At 59.0% G+C, this 14,817-nt stretch overlaps 2 protein-coding genes across 4 annotated transcripts; both read left to right on the top strand.

Annotated features, from left to right (window-relative positions):
• Window positions 1-954: 954 nt before the first annotated feature.
• PRMT1 (protein arginine methyltransferase 1) lies at window positions 955-11,796 on the top strand. 3 transcript variants are annotated; one of them, XM_082607181.1, is made up of 11 exons: window positions 973-1,060; window positions 3,295-3,348; window positions 3,911-4,012; window positions 4,785-4,940; window positions 5,082-5,145; window positions 7,202-7,344; window positions 8,221-8,308; window positions 8,395-8,510; window positions 9,400-9,550; window positions 9,858-9,979; window positions 11,331-11,796. In XM_082607181.1, the coding sequence occupies exons 1-11, from the start codon at window positions 1,025-1,027 to the stop codon at window positions 11,412-11,414; spliced, it is 1,116 nt and encodes a 371-aa protein (XP_082463307.1). In that variant the 5' UTR covers window positions 973-1,024; the 3' UTR covers window positions 11,415-11,796. The 3 variants fall into 3 exon arrangements, with proteins under 3 accessions (XP_082463308.1, XP_082463307.1, XP_082463309.1); XM_082607182.1 differs by lacking the exon at window positions 3,295-3,348 and having other exon boundaries at window positions 955-1,060; window positions 11,331-11,792; XM_082607183.1 differs by lacking the exons at window positions 973-1,060; window positions 3,295-3,348 and adding an exon at window positions 3,561-3,675 and having other exon boundaries at window positions 11,331-11,794.
• A 1,445-nt stretch (window positions 11,797-13,241) lies between these two features.
• On the top strand, window positions 13,242-14,197 carry ADM5 (adrenomedullin 5 (putative)). The gene is made up of 2 exons (XM_082607196.1): window positions 13,242-13,563; window positions 13,759-14,197. The coding sequence occupies exons 1-2, from the start codon at window positions 13,493-13,495 to the stop codon at window positions 14,012-14,014; spliced, it is 327 nt and encodes a 108-aa protein (XP_082463322.1). The 5' UTR covers window positions 13,242-13,492; the 3' UTR covers window positions 14,015-14,197.
• The last annotated feature ends 620 nt before the right edge of the window (window positions 14,198-14,817 follow it).

The raw sequence follows: 14,817 nt of genomic DNA on the forward strand, positions 1-14,817 counted from the left end.
TGCTTCTGGGGTTGGGTGGGGGAGGTGTTGACTAGGAAGAGTCGTGAAGGAACTTTCTCGGTGACGGATACATTCCACAAGTTGCATTTATCTTCATTCCTGCAGGTCCAGGAAAGCTTCCTGGAGGAGGTGGCGACTAAGCTGTGCCCTGACTGACGTATAGGAGTTGGCCAGACGAAGCGGGTGGGTGTTCCCGGCAGGAGTGGGATTTGGCAAAGGCCAAGTGGCTTGAATGGAGTCACTGGGTTTAAAAAACTTGGAACAATTAAGTAGAGGGTTAGGGGTTCAATGCCTCGACGCCTGAGTCCTATTCCTGACTTGCTTCGGGACGCCGGACATGACCTCCCTCTCTTTGGGCCTCTCATTGCTTCAGTTTTCCCTCAGGAAAATGGGCACGAGCTCCCTTGTTCCTCCTGGATTTCCCACAGACTGTGAGAAGCCACCGAATGGATGATGAGTGACAGCGCGTTTGAGCCAATCGCTGGAGCCTAAAGCCCTGCCTTCTTTTCTCGTGGGCCAATCGCCATGTTCTCCTTGGGGCCGGCTGCTTGGCGGAGGCTGGCCAAAGGCTTCGTGACGTCACAGATTTGATAAACCAATAGCAGCTATGAAGAGGCGGGTCATTTTGGTGATAGACAGCTCTATTTCAAGATGTCCGCTTAGCGCGGGGTCCGCCGGGAAGCTTTGAGGCGGTGCTGGGGGAGTAGGGGCGGGAACTCCCGGTAGATTTTGCCCAATCATCAGTCGCACTTCTTGCGACAGACGGGCAGTCTTTCCCATCCCGGTCGACTTATGGGGGCGGGGTTCGGCACGCCAGACTGGGCGGGCCCCTCGACTTTGATGGGCGTCTTCTTCACCCAATTGCTAAACGGTATTCCCAGACGGGTCACCTCCATTACCAATGAGATCTCCTGGCGGGGTCGCGGTGGGCGGGCCTTGGACCCTCCGGTATAAGGCGGTCCCGGGGGAGTGCGGAGAAAGGGGGGGGTCTCGGCGGCCGGAGGAGGAGTAGGCGCGGGTGAAGATGGCGGCAGCCGAGGCCGCGAACTGCATCATGGAGGTGAGCGCCTGGAGCGCCGTCAGGGGCAGGGGGCGGGGGGCGGTTTGGAGGTCGGTATTTTATGCCTCCGTCTTGGGGAAGGGGCTCTGAGTCCCTTGGGGATTGGGGCTGAAGGCCCCCAGCAGTACGGAGGGGGCGCCGCATTCTCCGGATCTGGAGATACCGTTTGAAGTGCGGGTTCCCTAGCTTTCGGGGGCCTGAGACAGCACGCCGCTCCGAGGGTCTCCTGCCCCCTTCCACGTGGAGGAGGGCTGGGGGCGCTTCCGGCCTGGCCCCCACGTGGCCGCGGCGCGGTGGGTGGGGAGGTGGTGTGCCGTGCCCGCTGGCCCAGCGGGTTCCACGTGCGGGACAAAGGCCCCGCCCCCGGCCGGGGGAGGGGCGCCCCGGGGGGGCGGAGAGGAGCCTCCGACCCTCCTTCTGAGGCCCCCTGCCCCCCTCCCCGGGGATCGTGACAGGCACCTCGGGATGGGACTTACTTGGGGACCTCCGCGAAGTAAAGAGTCTCTTGGGAGGGGCAGTATATCTCGACTCTCAACAAATCCCTTCCTGGGACCAGGGCATCTGTTCAGGCATCCGTCCAGGTTTCGTGCACTCTTGCGTTGAGATTGTAGGAAGACGAAGGATTGGTTCCCTCCGGGCCCCCCTCCCACCCCCTGTTTCCTGTCCCTGGATTCTCCCCGCTTTGGGAGCTAGGGGGATGGGGCATGCTCCTGTGACCTCCCTCTGGTTGGTGGGGGGGCATCTAGCTGAAGGAGATCCTTCCGGCTTAGGCCCTGTGCACCCCCTTGTGGCCATTTCTGGGTGTGTGGGAGGGACATCTTTTTCATGGGGCGCGTCCCAAAGCCCACCTCCCGTCGAAGCCCTCCCGGGCGAGGGGAGGGAGAATCTGTACTGGGAAGGGGATGTGAGGGAATGGACGCAGCGAACTTTACCCCCTTCTGGAGCCCGTTCCTTCCCAGGGGCATTTGTGAGGGTAGGAGTTGACCTCCCCTTTCCTGAGGCCCTGTTTGAGGGTCCTGAGCCTGGTTGCCTGAAATGGTGTCCCGTGAGGTTTGATTCTCGTGCAGCCGTATGGGGCTGGTTCCAGTGCTGTGTTTCAAGCGCTCTGGGGGCTTGTTTGGCGGTGGTATCGGCGGTGTTGAGAAATGCGCCCCGGTGGGAAATCCTCTCACCAGCAGCCCTTCTTAATCCGCGTCATTCACTGGCTTGGGAGGATAGAGGTGGGGCTTGGAGCCCAGGGGGTCATGTCTGTGATTTCACGCTTCTTGGAGCCTAGAGAGTGGTTACATCGGGAAAAGCTGTAATCTGATGGGGTCTCCCTACTCTCACCCCTTATCTTGTAGCAGTCTCTGGAATGGGAGGTCGGCTCCCAAGATGCATACCTTGGGGGGCAGCCCCTAGGGGTCATTCCAATGACTCCTATCCCCCTCGGCTCTCTCCTGGACCAGGGCCTGTGTGGGTGGAGGAAATACCTTCCCCAGAGGTTGCCCCAGGACTTTGCCCCACACGTGGGGGGTTTCAGGGCCTGGGATGATTGTTTGAATGGCGGGTAGGTGGGCTTGAGGGTCCAGGGTCTGGCCTCCTCCCTGGGATTCTACCCTCCTGGGCAGAGGGTGATAATCGAGGAAGTTGGCTCTCACTGGTTTTGTTGGGGACTCCCTGAGTCCAAGGCAGGAGCTAGTGGCCGGGGTGCCAGCTCTGGTGGGGGCGTTTGTGTGCCACACCTCCTTTCTGGAATCCTCTCAGACGAGAGACTGGTTTGCAGAGGTGGCAGGTGCCCAGTGGGTACACCCTGCCAACCACCCTCCCCCAGCTACTCATGGCACCCCAGGATGGGGGTTCGTGTCAGGAAGTGTCACCTAATCTAGGGGGATTAGGTGATGAGGGGGAGTGACAGCTGGCAGTGCCTGTGTGCCCAGCGGGTGCCAGTTCCTCTGGCCTGGATGGGGGAGGTGTGTGTCATCTGGTGCCTGGCCAAAGAGGGGCAGTGTGAGTGCAGGCCACCATCTCTCCAGCCACAGCTGGGATAGAACCCCCCTCCCCCCTCTACTCCCCACCACCCGCCCCGCACCCTTTTAAAAACAGCCTTGCCTCTTTATTTGTCCATTCTCCTCAAAAAAAAAGCAAAATTGTAGGAAACACCTCCTTCTCCCCCAAGAGCCGGGGTCCCCTGGCCTGGCCCTCCCCTAGTCACTCCCAGTAGCTAATCCTTTCTCCCTGTTACTCTCTCCTAGAATTTTGTAGCCACCTTGGCTAATGGGATGAGCCTCCAGCCGCCTCTTGAAGAAGTAAATATCCTTTTGTGAGACCCTTCCCCACATATACATATCTTGTCACACATCAGGCCCTTTCTAGTGGTCTTAACTATGATCCCTCCTGCTTCAAATCAGTTTACCCTGTGCCCCGGAAACACTTAGTACAAACTCCCTCCAGGTTTGTGGCCCCTATCTGGCCTCCCCCAACACTGTGGCTACTTCCTTAACTCCATTTCCAGCCCCCCTTTGTCCTTCCCTATGTCCGTCCCCATTCTGCCTTCCCCTCTCCTCCCCTCCCCAGCTGTGGGCTGAGCTAGAGACGGGGGCAGAGAGACTGGAGAGATGGTAGGCGTGGCTGAGGTATCAGGGGTGCTCTCCTGGATGGTGCTCTGGTGGGGGGTCCTGGAAGAGGAAAATAGGGTGTTAGGTTTGGGGGTTCCTGGGAGAGGCAAGGTGGCAGGCGGGGGCTTTAGGGTTGCCATGGTACGGTTTGGGAGGGTGGTTCTATACTCCAGGGAGAAGTAGGGACCTGGAGGCTTTAGAGTCTGTGGGGAGCCCCCAGGTTTGACCCCTGCTCCCATCCGCCCCCTCCCAGGTCTCCTGTGCCCAGGCAGAAAGCAGCGAGAAGCCCAACGCTGAGGACATGACGTCCAAAGATTACTACTTTGACTCCTATGCTCACTTTGGCATCCACGAGGTGAGTATGGACAGACAGCTCATAAGGCTGCTGAGTCTTCAGGGGGTTTAATGTTTGGGAGGGCTGGAACTTAATTTCCAACGCATGCGCACTGCCTTCCCTGGCAGCGGGCCTCCCCTCTGCGCATGCGAGGCTCACGCTCCGGGGTCGCCTCTCCCAGCCGTTGCCTCCGTTGCCTTGGAGACAGGTTAGCCTGACTCTCTGCCAGGCCCCTCTTGGGAGGCTGGGGTGGGAGCGCGCATGTGTGCCTGAGACTTCGGCCAGCGTTCAGGGCCTGCCGGTCTCTGCCGCCCTCTAGTGACCGGCGGCGGGATTGTCCCCCAGCTGCTCGTGCCCAGTGTGCTGAAGGCTTCTCGACCCTTTTGCACGCGATGGAGGCTGAGGTCCCAGAAAGCAGCTGGGATGGAATTGTGAAGACTTTTATTTTTTTAATTGTTATAAAATATACATAACAAAATTTACCATTTGCAAGTATGCGGTTCAGTGGCATTAACTTGCTGAGGACTTTTTAAAGCCAAGGCTCACAGGGGCTTAGGTGGCAATGGTAGAACCTGAGGTGGCTGATATGGGAGTTGAGTCCACCCAATCCGATTTTACAAATAGGGAAACTGAGGCGTATGGAAGGGAAATGACTTGTTCCAATGAGACTAAAGCAAGTTTGAGGTCTGAGCTCTAGCTCTCGAAACGGTCAGTGTGTTGGAGGCCAGGGCACCCTGTTTTACAGCTGGGGATGCAGGCCCCCTCATGATGTCTTTGTACCCACCCCCTCCAGGAAATGCTGAAAGATGAGGTCCGCACCCTCACGTACCGAAACTCCATGTTTCACAACCGGCACCTTTTCAAAGACAAGGTGGTGCTGGACGTGGGCTCGGGCACGGGGATCCTCTGCATGTTCGCTGCCAAGGCTGGGGCCCGCAAGGTCATCGGGGTGAGTGTCCTAGGCAGCGGGCGGGCCTGGGCCTGGGGACGGAAAGGGGGCCCCTTGGGGCTGAGGGATTGGGTGGAGGGGGATGGGGACTGAGGGTGGGACTGGGGGGGCTCTCACCCTCCCTTCTTCCTGGGCCCCCAGATCGAGTGTTCCAGTATCTCTGATTATGCGGTGAAGATCGTCAAAGCCAACAAGTTAGACCACGGTGAGCCCAGGAAGAGAACGGGTTTGTGGGGAGGGAGTGGGTGGTCCCAGCTTCCCCGGGGCCCTCGGCAAGGGGATGGGGGCCGCTGAACTCAAATTCAGGCGTTCCTCCTCCGTGGACTCTGGGCTGCCGACAGCCCAAGAATCCAGCCTTCTCAGAACCCACCACCTGACAAGTCATCTTAGAATCTGAGTGCAGAAGTCAGAAAGCTCAGTGCCTCAGTCTTTAGAAAAGGGGGGAGGGGGAGTGGGACAAGAAGCAGTCTTTCGTTTTTTCAGTGAGTGTTAGAGTCACGTGGTTGGCATCTGAGGGCCTGTAGTAAGAAGTCTCCTACCTGCCTCTCAGCCGCCCTTCTCTGAGTGCAGCCAGTGGTCCCTTCCCGAGAAGTCTGTACCTATGAGCAAATATACGTGTGTGTGTGTTTCTACGTTCACCTGCGGGTTTTTGACACAGATAGCATTTTATACATATTAGTACAAGTCTTCTGCCCTTTGCTTTTTTCACCTGCTTATCGTGTGGTTTAACACTTTTCACGATGTTGAGAGGCTCTTGCTTTTTGATGGCTGCCGTCATCTGTCTACACGTACACCAGCTTTCTTAACCAAGTCCCTGGTGATGAGCATTTAAGCTTCCTAGGTTTCCATCCCCCTACACGTAACGTCATTGTCATCTCATATACGAGCTAGTGTACCTGTGAGGTCCGTTCATAAAAGTAGGATCGTGTGGGTCAAAAATGGAAGTTGGGCAGATACTGCCAAATTGTCCTTCCCACCTGCAAGGGTTGAGGGGCAGAGAACATGGGAAGGTGGTGGGTTTTTCAGATGTGAGGGCTCTTGGCATTCTAGAAGCTGAAGGGATTTTATTAAAAGAGACTAATATAATGCGTCCCCAAGTACCCATCACTCAACTTTAAATATCTCCTTTTGAAGCAAATTCCGACTGTATAAGTACTGCTGCGTGTGTCTCTAATAGGCCATTTTAAAAGCATGACCTGGGCTTCCCTGGTGGCACAGTGGTTGAGAATCCGCCTGCCAATGCAGGGGACAGGGGTTCGAGTCCTGGTCCAGGAAGATCCAACATGCTGCGGAGCATCTAAGCCCATGTGCCATAACTACTGAGCCTGCACTCTAGACCCGTGAGCCACAACTGCTGAAACCCGTGCGCCTGGAGCCTGTTCTCTGCAACAGGGGAAGCCACCACAATGAGAAGCCCACGCACCGCAACAAAGAGTAGCCCTCTCACCTCAACTAGAGAAAGCCCATGCACAGCAGTGAAGACCCAACATAGCCAAAAACAAATAAATAAATTAACACACACACACACACACACACACACACACTCTCTCTCTCTCTCTCTCTCTCTCTCTCTCTCTCTGTGACCTGGCGGTCCAGTGGTTAGGACTTGGCGCTTTCACTGCCGAGGCCGGGGTTCGATCCCTGCTGGGGGAACTAAGATCTCACAAGCTGCAGAGTGCAGCCAAAAAAAAAAAAGACCATGACTATTAGTGGGAAAATCTTTTTTTTAATTTTTCTTTTTTTGAAAAACAAAACAAAACCCTCACATCAAGGGCTGACTTTTAATAGATTGCAGCGAGGGAGCTGCTCTGCTGAGTATGAAACCCTGACCCAGAAGCAGGTCGTCTACGAATGGTTTAGTAGCTTCCACACGAGTGTGCAGTGTGTGACGAGCGAGGGGTCAGCCGCCTTTCTGACCGCGCCTTACGTCCCAGGACAAAGGGCTCTCCGTGCCGGGCCCCAGGCCTGACCGTTAGTGGCAAAATCTTAACATCACCTAATACCTAATCCACGTAAAGTTTTTGCTTCTACCTCAAAAATACCCCATGATGAATGAATTTTAAAACTAAGTTAACAGGGTGTGGCTTCCGCTTGCGGAGTTCTTTGTAGATGCCCCAATACAAGCCCCAGCCCTTCCTTGAGAAGACAAGGGCCGTCCCAGTGGGCTCCCCAGGCCCTGGACCATCCCCCATCCCCCTCAAGGGAGGCGAGCAGATGGGCCTCCTCTGGGCTGGTGGCATGTGCCCTTGTCTACCCCGCAGTGGTGACTATCATCAAGGGGAAGGTGGAGGAGGTGGAGCTTCCGGTGGAGAAGGTGGACATCATCATCAGCGAGTGGATGGGTTACTGCCTCTTCTACGAGTCGATGCTCAACACTGTGCTCTACGCCCGAGACAAGTGGCTGGTGAGGCCCCCAGTGGGGCGGGAGCAGCTGATGCAGCCCAGGGTCCTTCGGCTGTTGAGCATATGTCAAGGTCTAGGCAGAAAAGGAAAACCATGCTAGGTATTTCCCACAGTGGCAGTGAATACAGGGGATTGAATACATCTCCTACACAGATGTTAGGAGGCCCACAGCCAAGACGGAGGGGAGCCAGTACTGGGAGCTAGACAGGGACAGGGAGATGGTACAGTGTCAGGAGAGTTAGTGCTGGGAAGGGAACAATAGCAGGGCATGGGGATAGGGAGGGACTGGGGGGCTGTGGTCCCAGGTGCTCAAGTCAGAGCAGGCCTCCCACGGGAGGTGACTGAGACCTGAACAGAGGATGGGAAGGAGCTGCGTGGGATCTGAGGGGAAAGGCACACTGGGCAGAGGATTTCAACCAGTGCATAGATTCTGGAGCAGGAGTGCGCCTGCTGTGTGTTGCGCAGTGGCGAAGTTGTAGTGGAATGAGGATCTGGAGGAGCACTGGGGGGTGAGGGGCAGAGGGACCTATGCAGATCTCGCAGGGCCGCGTGACCCCTGAGAGACTTTGCTTTACTCCTCAGGGGAGTGGGGGCGGGGGGTGGTTCTGAGGATCTCTCAGGACCTCTGACGGACAGGGTCTGACTTAGATGCTCCTGGGAGCCATCAGGCAGCCATCCAGGGAGCAAACCGAGGGCTGAGGCTGGGGACCAGTGAGGGGGCCGCTTCAGGAGTCCACGTGGGAAATGTTGGTAGCCCACACCGGGGCGGGGGCAGGAGTGGTGTAAAGAGACAAAACGGGCAGGGAGACAAAATGGGGCAGTGTTGCCAAGGCCCCGCATCCTTCATGCCCGTGCCCTGCTCCTTTTCACCGTGCAGGCACCCGACGGCCTCATCTTCCCGGACCGAGCCACGCTGTACGTGACGGCCATCGAGGACCGGCAGTACAAAGACTATAAGATCCACTGTGAGCTCAGGGCCCGAGGAGCCCTAGGGGTGGGGCAGGCTCGGGGCCAGGTGTCCCCACGGGCTCACCCCTCCCCTCCTCCCCAGGGTGGGAGAACGTGTACGGCTTTGACATGTCTTGCATCAAAGACGTGGCCATCAAGGAGCCCCTGGTGGATGTGGTGGACCCCAAGCAGCTGGTCACCAACGCTTGCCTGATAAAGGTGAGAGGGGGTGGGGTGGCTGGGTGTCCCGCAGGGTCAACCCAAGAAGGGCCAGTGCGTGGGACCTCAGTGCACAGAGTGCTTGCTTGCCCGAGGTCTTGGGAGCCTGGCGGACCTGCTGGAGGTGGCACTAGACGCCTGGAGAAGCCACTTCATTTAAAGAGCTTTGTGAGCCAGGCATGGCCCTTGGGTTCCAGAACAAGGCAGTGACGTGGGCTGGCCCTGTCCCCAAGGCACACCTCCCGGAGGGCACGTCCGCCCAAGGCAGGCAGCTAAGACCCCAGGCAGGGCCACCAAATGCAGAAAGCCCAGCGCCAGGAGTGAGTTTATACACACGTGGATCCCTGATAAAGACTACCAGCAGCCATCATTTTCTGAGGTCCCCCTCCCGACCCACAGTATCAGATGTTGCTGGGACGCTCATGGCGGGCAAAACTGGGTGGAGGAGGGAGTTTGTAGAGGGAGATGGCAGGGCAGACGCCCTGACTGGGCGAGCCTCCACGGCCTGAGTCAGGAGCCCCGGTTTTGCTTTGAGGGCACCGGGGAGCAGTCAAAGGATTTTAAGCAGGGATGTGACATGATCTGTTTTTAAACTGTCGCACTGGCTGATAACGTGGAGTAAGGGATGTGGGGGGAGAAGGCGGGAGCCACGGAACCCTGTTAAGATGCTGCCGCGTCGGAGAGGGGGATGGTGGCCAGGGGCAGGGTACAGGCAGTGGAGGGGGGAAAACGGGCGATTCTCTAAGGAACAGTAGTTGTTTTAAGAGGTCGAACTGTCAGATTCGGGGCTGGAGTTGGGAGAGCAGGGAACAGGATCCAGCGGGGCCCCCCCAGGTTTCCCCACTGGGCCGGAGGTCGGGGAGTGGGGCTCACGAGGCTCATCCCGCAGGAGGTGGACATCTACACGGTCAAGGTGGAAGACCTGACCTTCACCTCCCCCTTCTGCCTGCAAGTGAAGCGGAATGACTACGTGCATGCGCTGGTGGCCTACTTCAACATTGAGTTCACCCGCTGCCACAAGAGGACCGGTTTCTCCACCAGTGAGGCGGGGCCCTGGGGCGACGGGGGCCCAGGGACCGTGGGGCATGTGACAGGAGTGGCCAGAGGGAGCCACGGGGACACTGAGGACCCGGGTTCTGACGCCGGCTCTGCCAGCCAACCTGAGCGTGCGGTGCCTCTGTTTCCCTACCCGTGAAACAGCCCCTCCCAGGCTTGACAAGGGTGAAGGGGCCACAGACACCACTTAGTCGGTAGTCACTGGCCGGTGGGGTGTCCAGGCAGAGGGGAAGGTGTGGGCTGGGAAGGTTAGGAGGCGGGTGGGCCCGGCTGACCCGCCTCGCCCGCCAGGCCCTGAGTCCCCATACACGCACTGGAAGCAGACGGTGTTCTACATGGAGGACTACCTGACGGTGAAGACGGGAGAGGAGATCTTTGGCACCATTGGCATGCGGCCCAATGCCAAGAACAACGTGAGGCTCTGGGGGGGTGGACTCGGGCACCTCTCCCTGTTCTGGGGCCCCAGCACCCCTCAGCCCCAAGCCTGCCAGCTGGCCTGGCTACACTCTGCTCTGGCCTCATCTGTCTGGGGGCCCCCCAGGTCTGTCTATGGACCACAGATTTATTGAGCACCTACTAGAAACCAGGGGGCCCTGGGGCCCCAGCGGTGATCAGGCTGAACCCCCGCCCTCCTGTTCTAGACACAGGACAGTCACGTGGTAAATGCCGGTGGGAGGTGACTTCTGTGTCCAGCTGGGAAAGGGGCCGGCAGGTATTGGAGCAGGTGGGGCCGGGGACAGAGGGAGAGCTGACAGGATATCCTCGCCCAGGTATGGGGGTGAGGGAAGGAAAGGAGGGCCGCTTCTTCCCCTGCTTTTTTCTCCTGAGTATCTGGCAGGACGGAGCTGCCATCAGCCTGAGACACGGTGGGGAAGCAGGTCTGGGGCAAAGTCAGGAACTTCTGCGGGGCCAGTGTGGGTGCGCCCGCTTTCTAAGTCAGGGATATGAGAACCGGTTTAAGCAGCTATTCTCAGCCAGGGATGATTTTGCCCCACCCACCCATGTCATTGTCTGGAGGCATTTTGGGTGTCACAACTGAAGAAGGGGTACTGCTGGCATCTAGTGGGTAGAGGCGGGGGAGCTGCTCTATCTGCAGCGCACAAGATAAGACCCCCCCCACAGCGAGGAGTGGTCCAGCCCTAGATGTCAGTAGTGCAGAGGCGGAGAAAACCCGAACTAGAAACTGAAAGCGACCCAGAGAAGGAGGAGGAAGCTGGGAGCCAGGGGTGAAGTGCAGTGAGGACTGAGGGCAGAAGTCTTTGAGGTCATTGGTGACTTTGCCCCAGTTTTTCCGTGGTGCTGGGGGTGGCGGGCACAGGAGGGTTGGCATCCAGGAAGCCTTGGAGAGGAAGTGGGGAGGGTGGGGTGGGACCACAGAGCTTTTTGAGAGGAGGAAGTTTGCTTCTTGTAAAAGGAGGAGAAAACCTGCTGATGGGGCTGGTTTTGATGGGAGAAGTCATGATGCAAGAGACAGCGGCTGAGCTCTGCCGCCCCACCCGGGGGGGGGGGGGGGCGTGGCTGGGTTCCAGGTGGGTTTGAGGATGTCATGTGGAGCTTCTCACGGGGAGTCAGGCGGGGTTCAACACAGATGCTGGGAGTGGGACCGGCAATGTGGGGTCTCCGGGGAGGGTGTGTAGACAGCTGGGGGGCTCACGGCACCTCAGGTGGGCTGGGGTGGCTACCCCTCCCTACCGCACCCCCGCTGGCCTCTGTCTTGGCCTGCCCTGTCCCAGGTTCCCCCTCACGCCCGCACTCTCCCCACAGCGCGACCTGGACTTCACCATTGACCTGGACTTCAAAGGCCAGCTGTGCGAGCTGTCCTGTTCCACCGACTACCGGATGCGCTGAGGCAACATCTGGCTTCTCCCACCCCGGCCGGGCCGGCCCTGCAAGGACCCGGGGGCTGCAGCGTTCTTAGGCAGTTTCGGGGCTCCCCCTTCCTCTCCCTCCCTCCCACAGAAGGGGGTTTCTGGGGCCTGGGCCAGGGGCGGTGGGGGGGGGTTGCGGGCACATCGTGACTGTGTTTTTCATAACTTATGTTTTTATATGGTTGCATTTACGCCAATAAATCCTCAGCTGGGACGGGCTCAGCTTCCTGGGGGCGAAGTGGGGTTGGGGTTCCGTCCTTAGGTGCTGAGATGCCAGGCACCCGGAGCGTGGGGACAGCGCCTGCTGGTGGCTGTCGGTCTCTGTCACCACTTCTGTGTCTCTGGGTCTTACTACACCTCCACCCCACCCCCGCCGTCTCTGGGGTTCCACAGCCCTGCTCTCAAGTCTGTCTCACCTGTGCCCTCAGGTCACTCGCAGGGCCTTCTCCACTGGCTCCCTGGGTCTGTGCCCCCCACCTCCCTCTCTCGGGCCTGGCCCCTCTTGTCCCCACTGGCCAGACTTCTGCTCCCAGCTGCCCTGCTGGGCTGGGGGAGGGCTGGGGTGTGGGTTCCCGGCACAGCTGGGCCCTTAAGTTCCCCAGAAGGCTCTCTCTCCCGCCTTCCCCCATCACATACATTGTTCCTCTCTGGCTGTTTTTTCCTGTCCAGGACCCTCCAAGGCCAAACCAGGGCTGACTGGCAGTGACTACTGCCCTGCCCTCTCCATCTAGGGAAACTGAGTCGGGGGCGTGGTTGTTGGAGGGGGATAGAGTTTTTTTTTTTTTTTTTTTTTTTTTTATTTATTTATTTTTGGCTGTGTTGGGTCCTTGTTGCTGTGCACAGGCTTTCTCTAGTTGCGCTGAGCGGGGGCTACTCTTCGTTGTGGTGCGCAGGCTTCTCCTTGTGGTGGCTTCTCGTTGCGGAGCACGGGCTCTAGGCACGCGGGCTTCAGTAGTTGTGGCACACGGGCTCAGTAGTTGTGGCTTGAGGGCTCTAGAGCGCAGGCTCAGTAGTTCTGGCACATGGGCTTAGTTGCTCCGTTCCATGTGGGATCTTCCCGGACCAGGGGACCAGGGCTCGAACCTGTGTCCCCTGCATTGGCAGGCGGATTCTTAACCACTGCACCACCAGGGAAGTCCGGGGATAGAGTTCTTTGTGGGGGTGGGTGCCTGCTGCCTCCCCCAGCCTGGCTCGGAGCTCGGGGGGTTGCCACCCTCTGCCCCACTTTACGGAGATGCACACTGAGGCCCCACTACCCTGCTTCACAACTCCCCAGGGGCTGTCTGTTCAGCCCCTGCTGCCGACATGGTGTCTACACGTGCCTGCCCTTCCTTTCTCGAGTCGCTGGTCCCCCAGGTCTCTGTCCACACGACCTGGACCACCGGAGACGGAATCCCAGGCTTTTCTTTCCATGGCCCTCCTACACCTGCTTCAGTACAGCTGGAGCTCTAGGCCCACCTGCACCCCACACCCGTCTACACCTATTCCTCTTCTACCAGGAGGGTGTTAGGGCTCAGACTCTACAACTTCAGGTGGCTGTCTTTGCCACCTGTCCCAATTACCAATGTCCCACATTGCCCAGCCCCCTCTCTGGAAGTCGCCTGTCCCCTGAGACTTAACGCTAGTCGGGTCCCTGACAGATGTGGGTGAGTTCGCATCTAAGTAGCGTAGCGCTTCCCCGCCCCCACCCCTTTCCTGGAAGCCCGAAGCTGCGACGTCACTTGCAGGTGTCAGCTGCCCCGCCTCTCCTCTCTCCGCCTTAAAGGGGTCGCGTCTCCCGAGACCTCCCAGGGGCGTAGATAGCACCTCGGCGGGACCCGTGAGGGCTCCGTGGCTGCGGTGCGGAAGGTGGGCGTCCGGATCCTAATCCTGCCCTTCTGGCGTGGTGTGGCTCTTGGCCTCCGTTTTCTCGGCCTGAGAAGTGGGGACGCCCGGATTCCTCGCACTGAAGCAGGCGCTCAGGGGGCATTTTCCAGGCCCGGGAAGGGGGCGGGGCCGCAGCCCAGAGGAGCCGCTTCACCCACCGGTTTCTCGGACCCCGCCCGCCCCACCCCCACGATGACCGCCCACATCCTCCTGCTGTTGCTCCTCGCCTCCTCCACCCTGGGGGACCCGGACTCCGTGGTCAGGTGAGAAACGCCGGTGGCAGCGGGGACAGAGCCGGAGGGAGACCGCGAGGGGCGTGCGACCTCTCTAGGCGGTTTTCCGCTTCGGTGGAATGGGAAGTTGATCAGGAAACGCGCCCGCCAATCTGGGTCGCCCACAGGGCTCCATTTCTCGAGTGGATTGTTTGAACCCGCTTTTCTCCCACGCTCCATCCCCAGGCGGCCCCGGCACCAGGTCTCCCAGCAGCGCGGGCACCTCTGTTCACTGGGCACGTGCCAGGCGCACCGCCTGCCAGAGATCATATACTGGCTCCGCTCTGCCTCCACCAAGGAGCTCTCAGGGAAGGCGGGCCGCAAGCCTCAGGATCCCCACAGCTATGGGCGCCGCCGGCGGCGCGCGGCCAGACTCCCGCTGCGTCTCCAGGACCCCAGCCTGCGGCAAGGAGGCCAGCGCAGTGCCCAGCTCTCTGGGTGATGTTGGGCACATCTCTGCTCGTACCCTGGCTTCAGTCTACCCATCTGTGTATCGGGGCCGTGACCCCAAGTTTCTTTTCCCCTAAGTCCACCTCCTGGCCTCTCCCCAGGCTGCGACTGGGCTGGACCACGTGCACACAGGACCCAGCATGGACAAAGAATATTAACGTCCAGAGCTGAATAAAACGAGAGTTCCATGTTTCAGTCTCTGGTTGTCTGTGCCCATTCTGGCCTCCGAATCTGAGCCCGGTCCCTGAGCCCCTCACCTTTACCCACGCAATTTTCCCCTCACGGAAGTCCCTCTGACTAACTTGAATCTATTCTGCTGTAGCACCTCCACGCCAACTCAATCCCTGCAGCTGCATCTTCCGTGGGTGGTTTTAGTGGGCCGACCTGACCCCAAAGCAGTCCTCCTCCCTCCCCTGGGTGGTGGGGCTGAGATTCACTCTGGCTCCCACGCGCGGGGGCTGTGAGTTCCAAGCTGAGCTTCCTTCCTCAAAGGGAAAGAAAAGAGACAAAGAGTGGACTGGGGAGCCGAAGAAACTGGGGTTCGGAGGAGAAGGGCTGCGTAGAACGGGGGAGGCCCAATGGTGGAGAATCAGGAGGGTAGGAGTCTGTGGGCTGGGGATCGAACGGAGGGAGGGGATTGGACGCTGGGATTCGAAGGGGGCGGGAACTGAGCGCAGGGATTGGAAGGGGGCGGGGTTAAAACCTGGGACTTGAATACCCGGCGAGGCACCCGTTAGACAGAAATCCGGGTTCCTGGATGTTGGATAGGCGGAGGCGGACAGGTGCTCCGGAGGC

The sequence above is a fragment of the Mesoplodon mirus genome (genome assembly GCF_964341445.2).
Source record: "Mesoplodon mirus genome assembly, chromosome: 19".
Classification (NCBI taxonomy): domain Eukaryota; kingdom Metazoa; phylum Chordata; class Mammalia; order Artiodactyla; family Ziphiidae; genus Mesoplodon; species Mesoplodon mirus.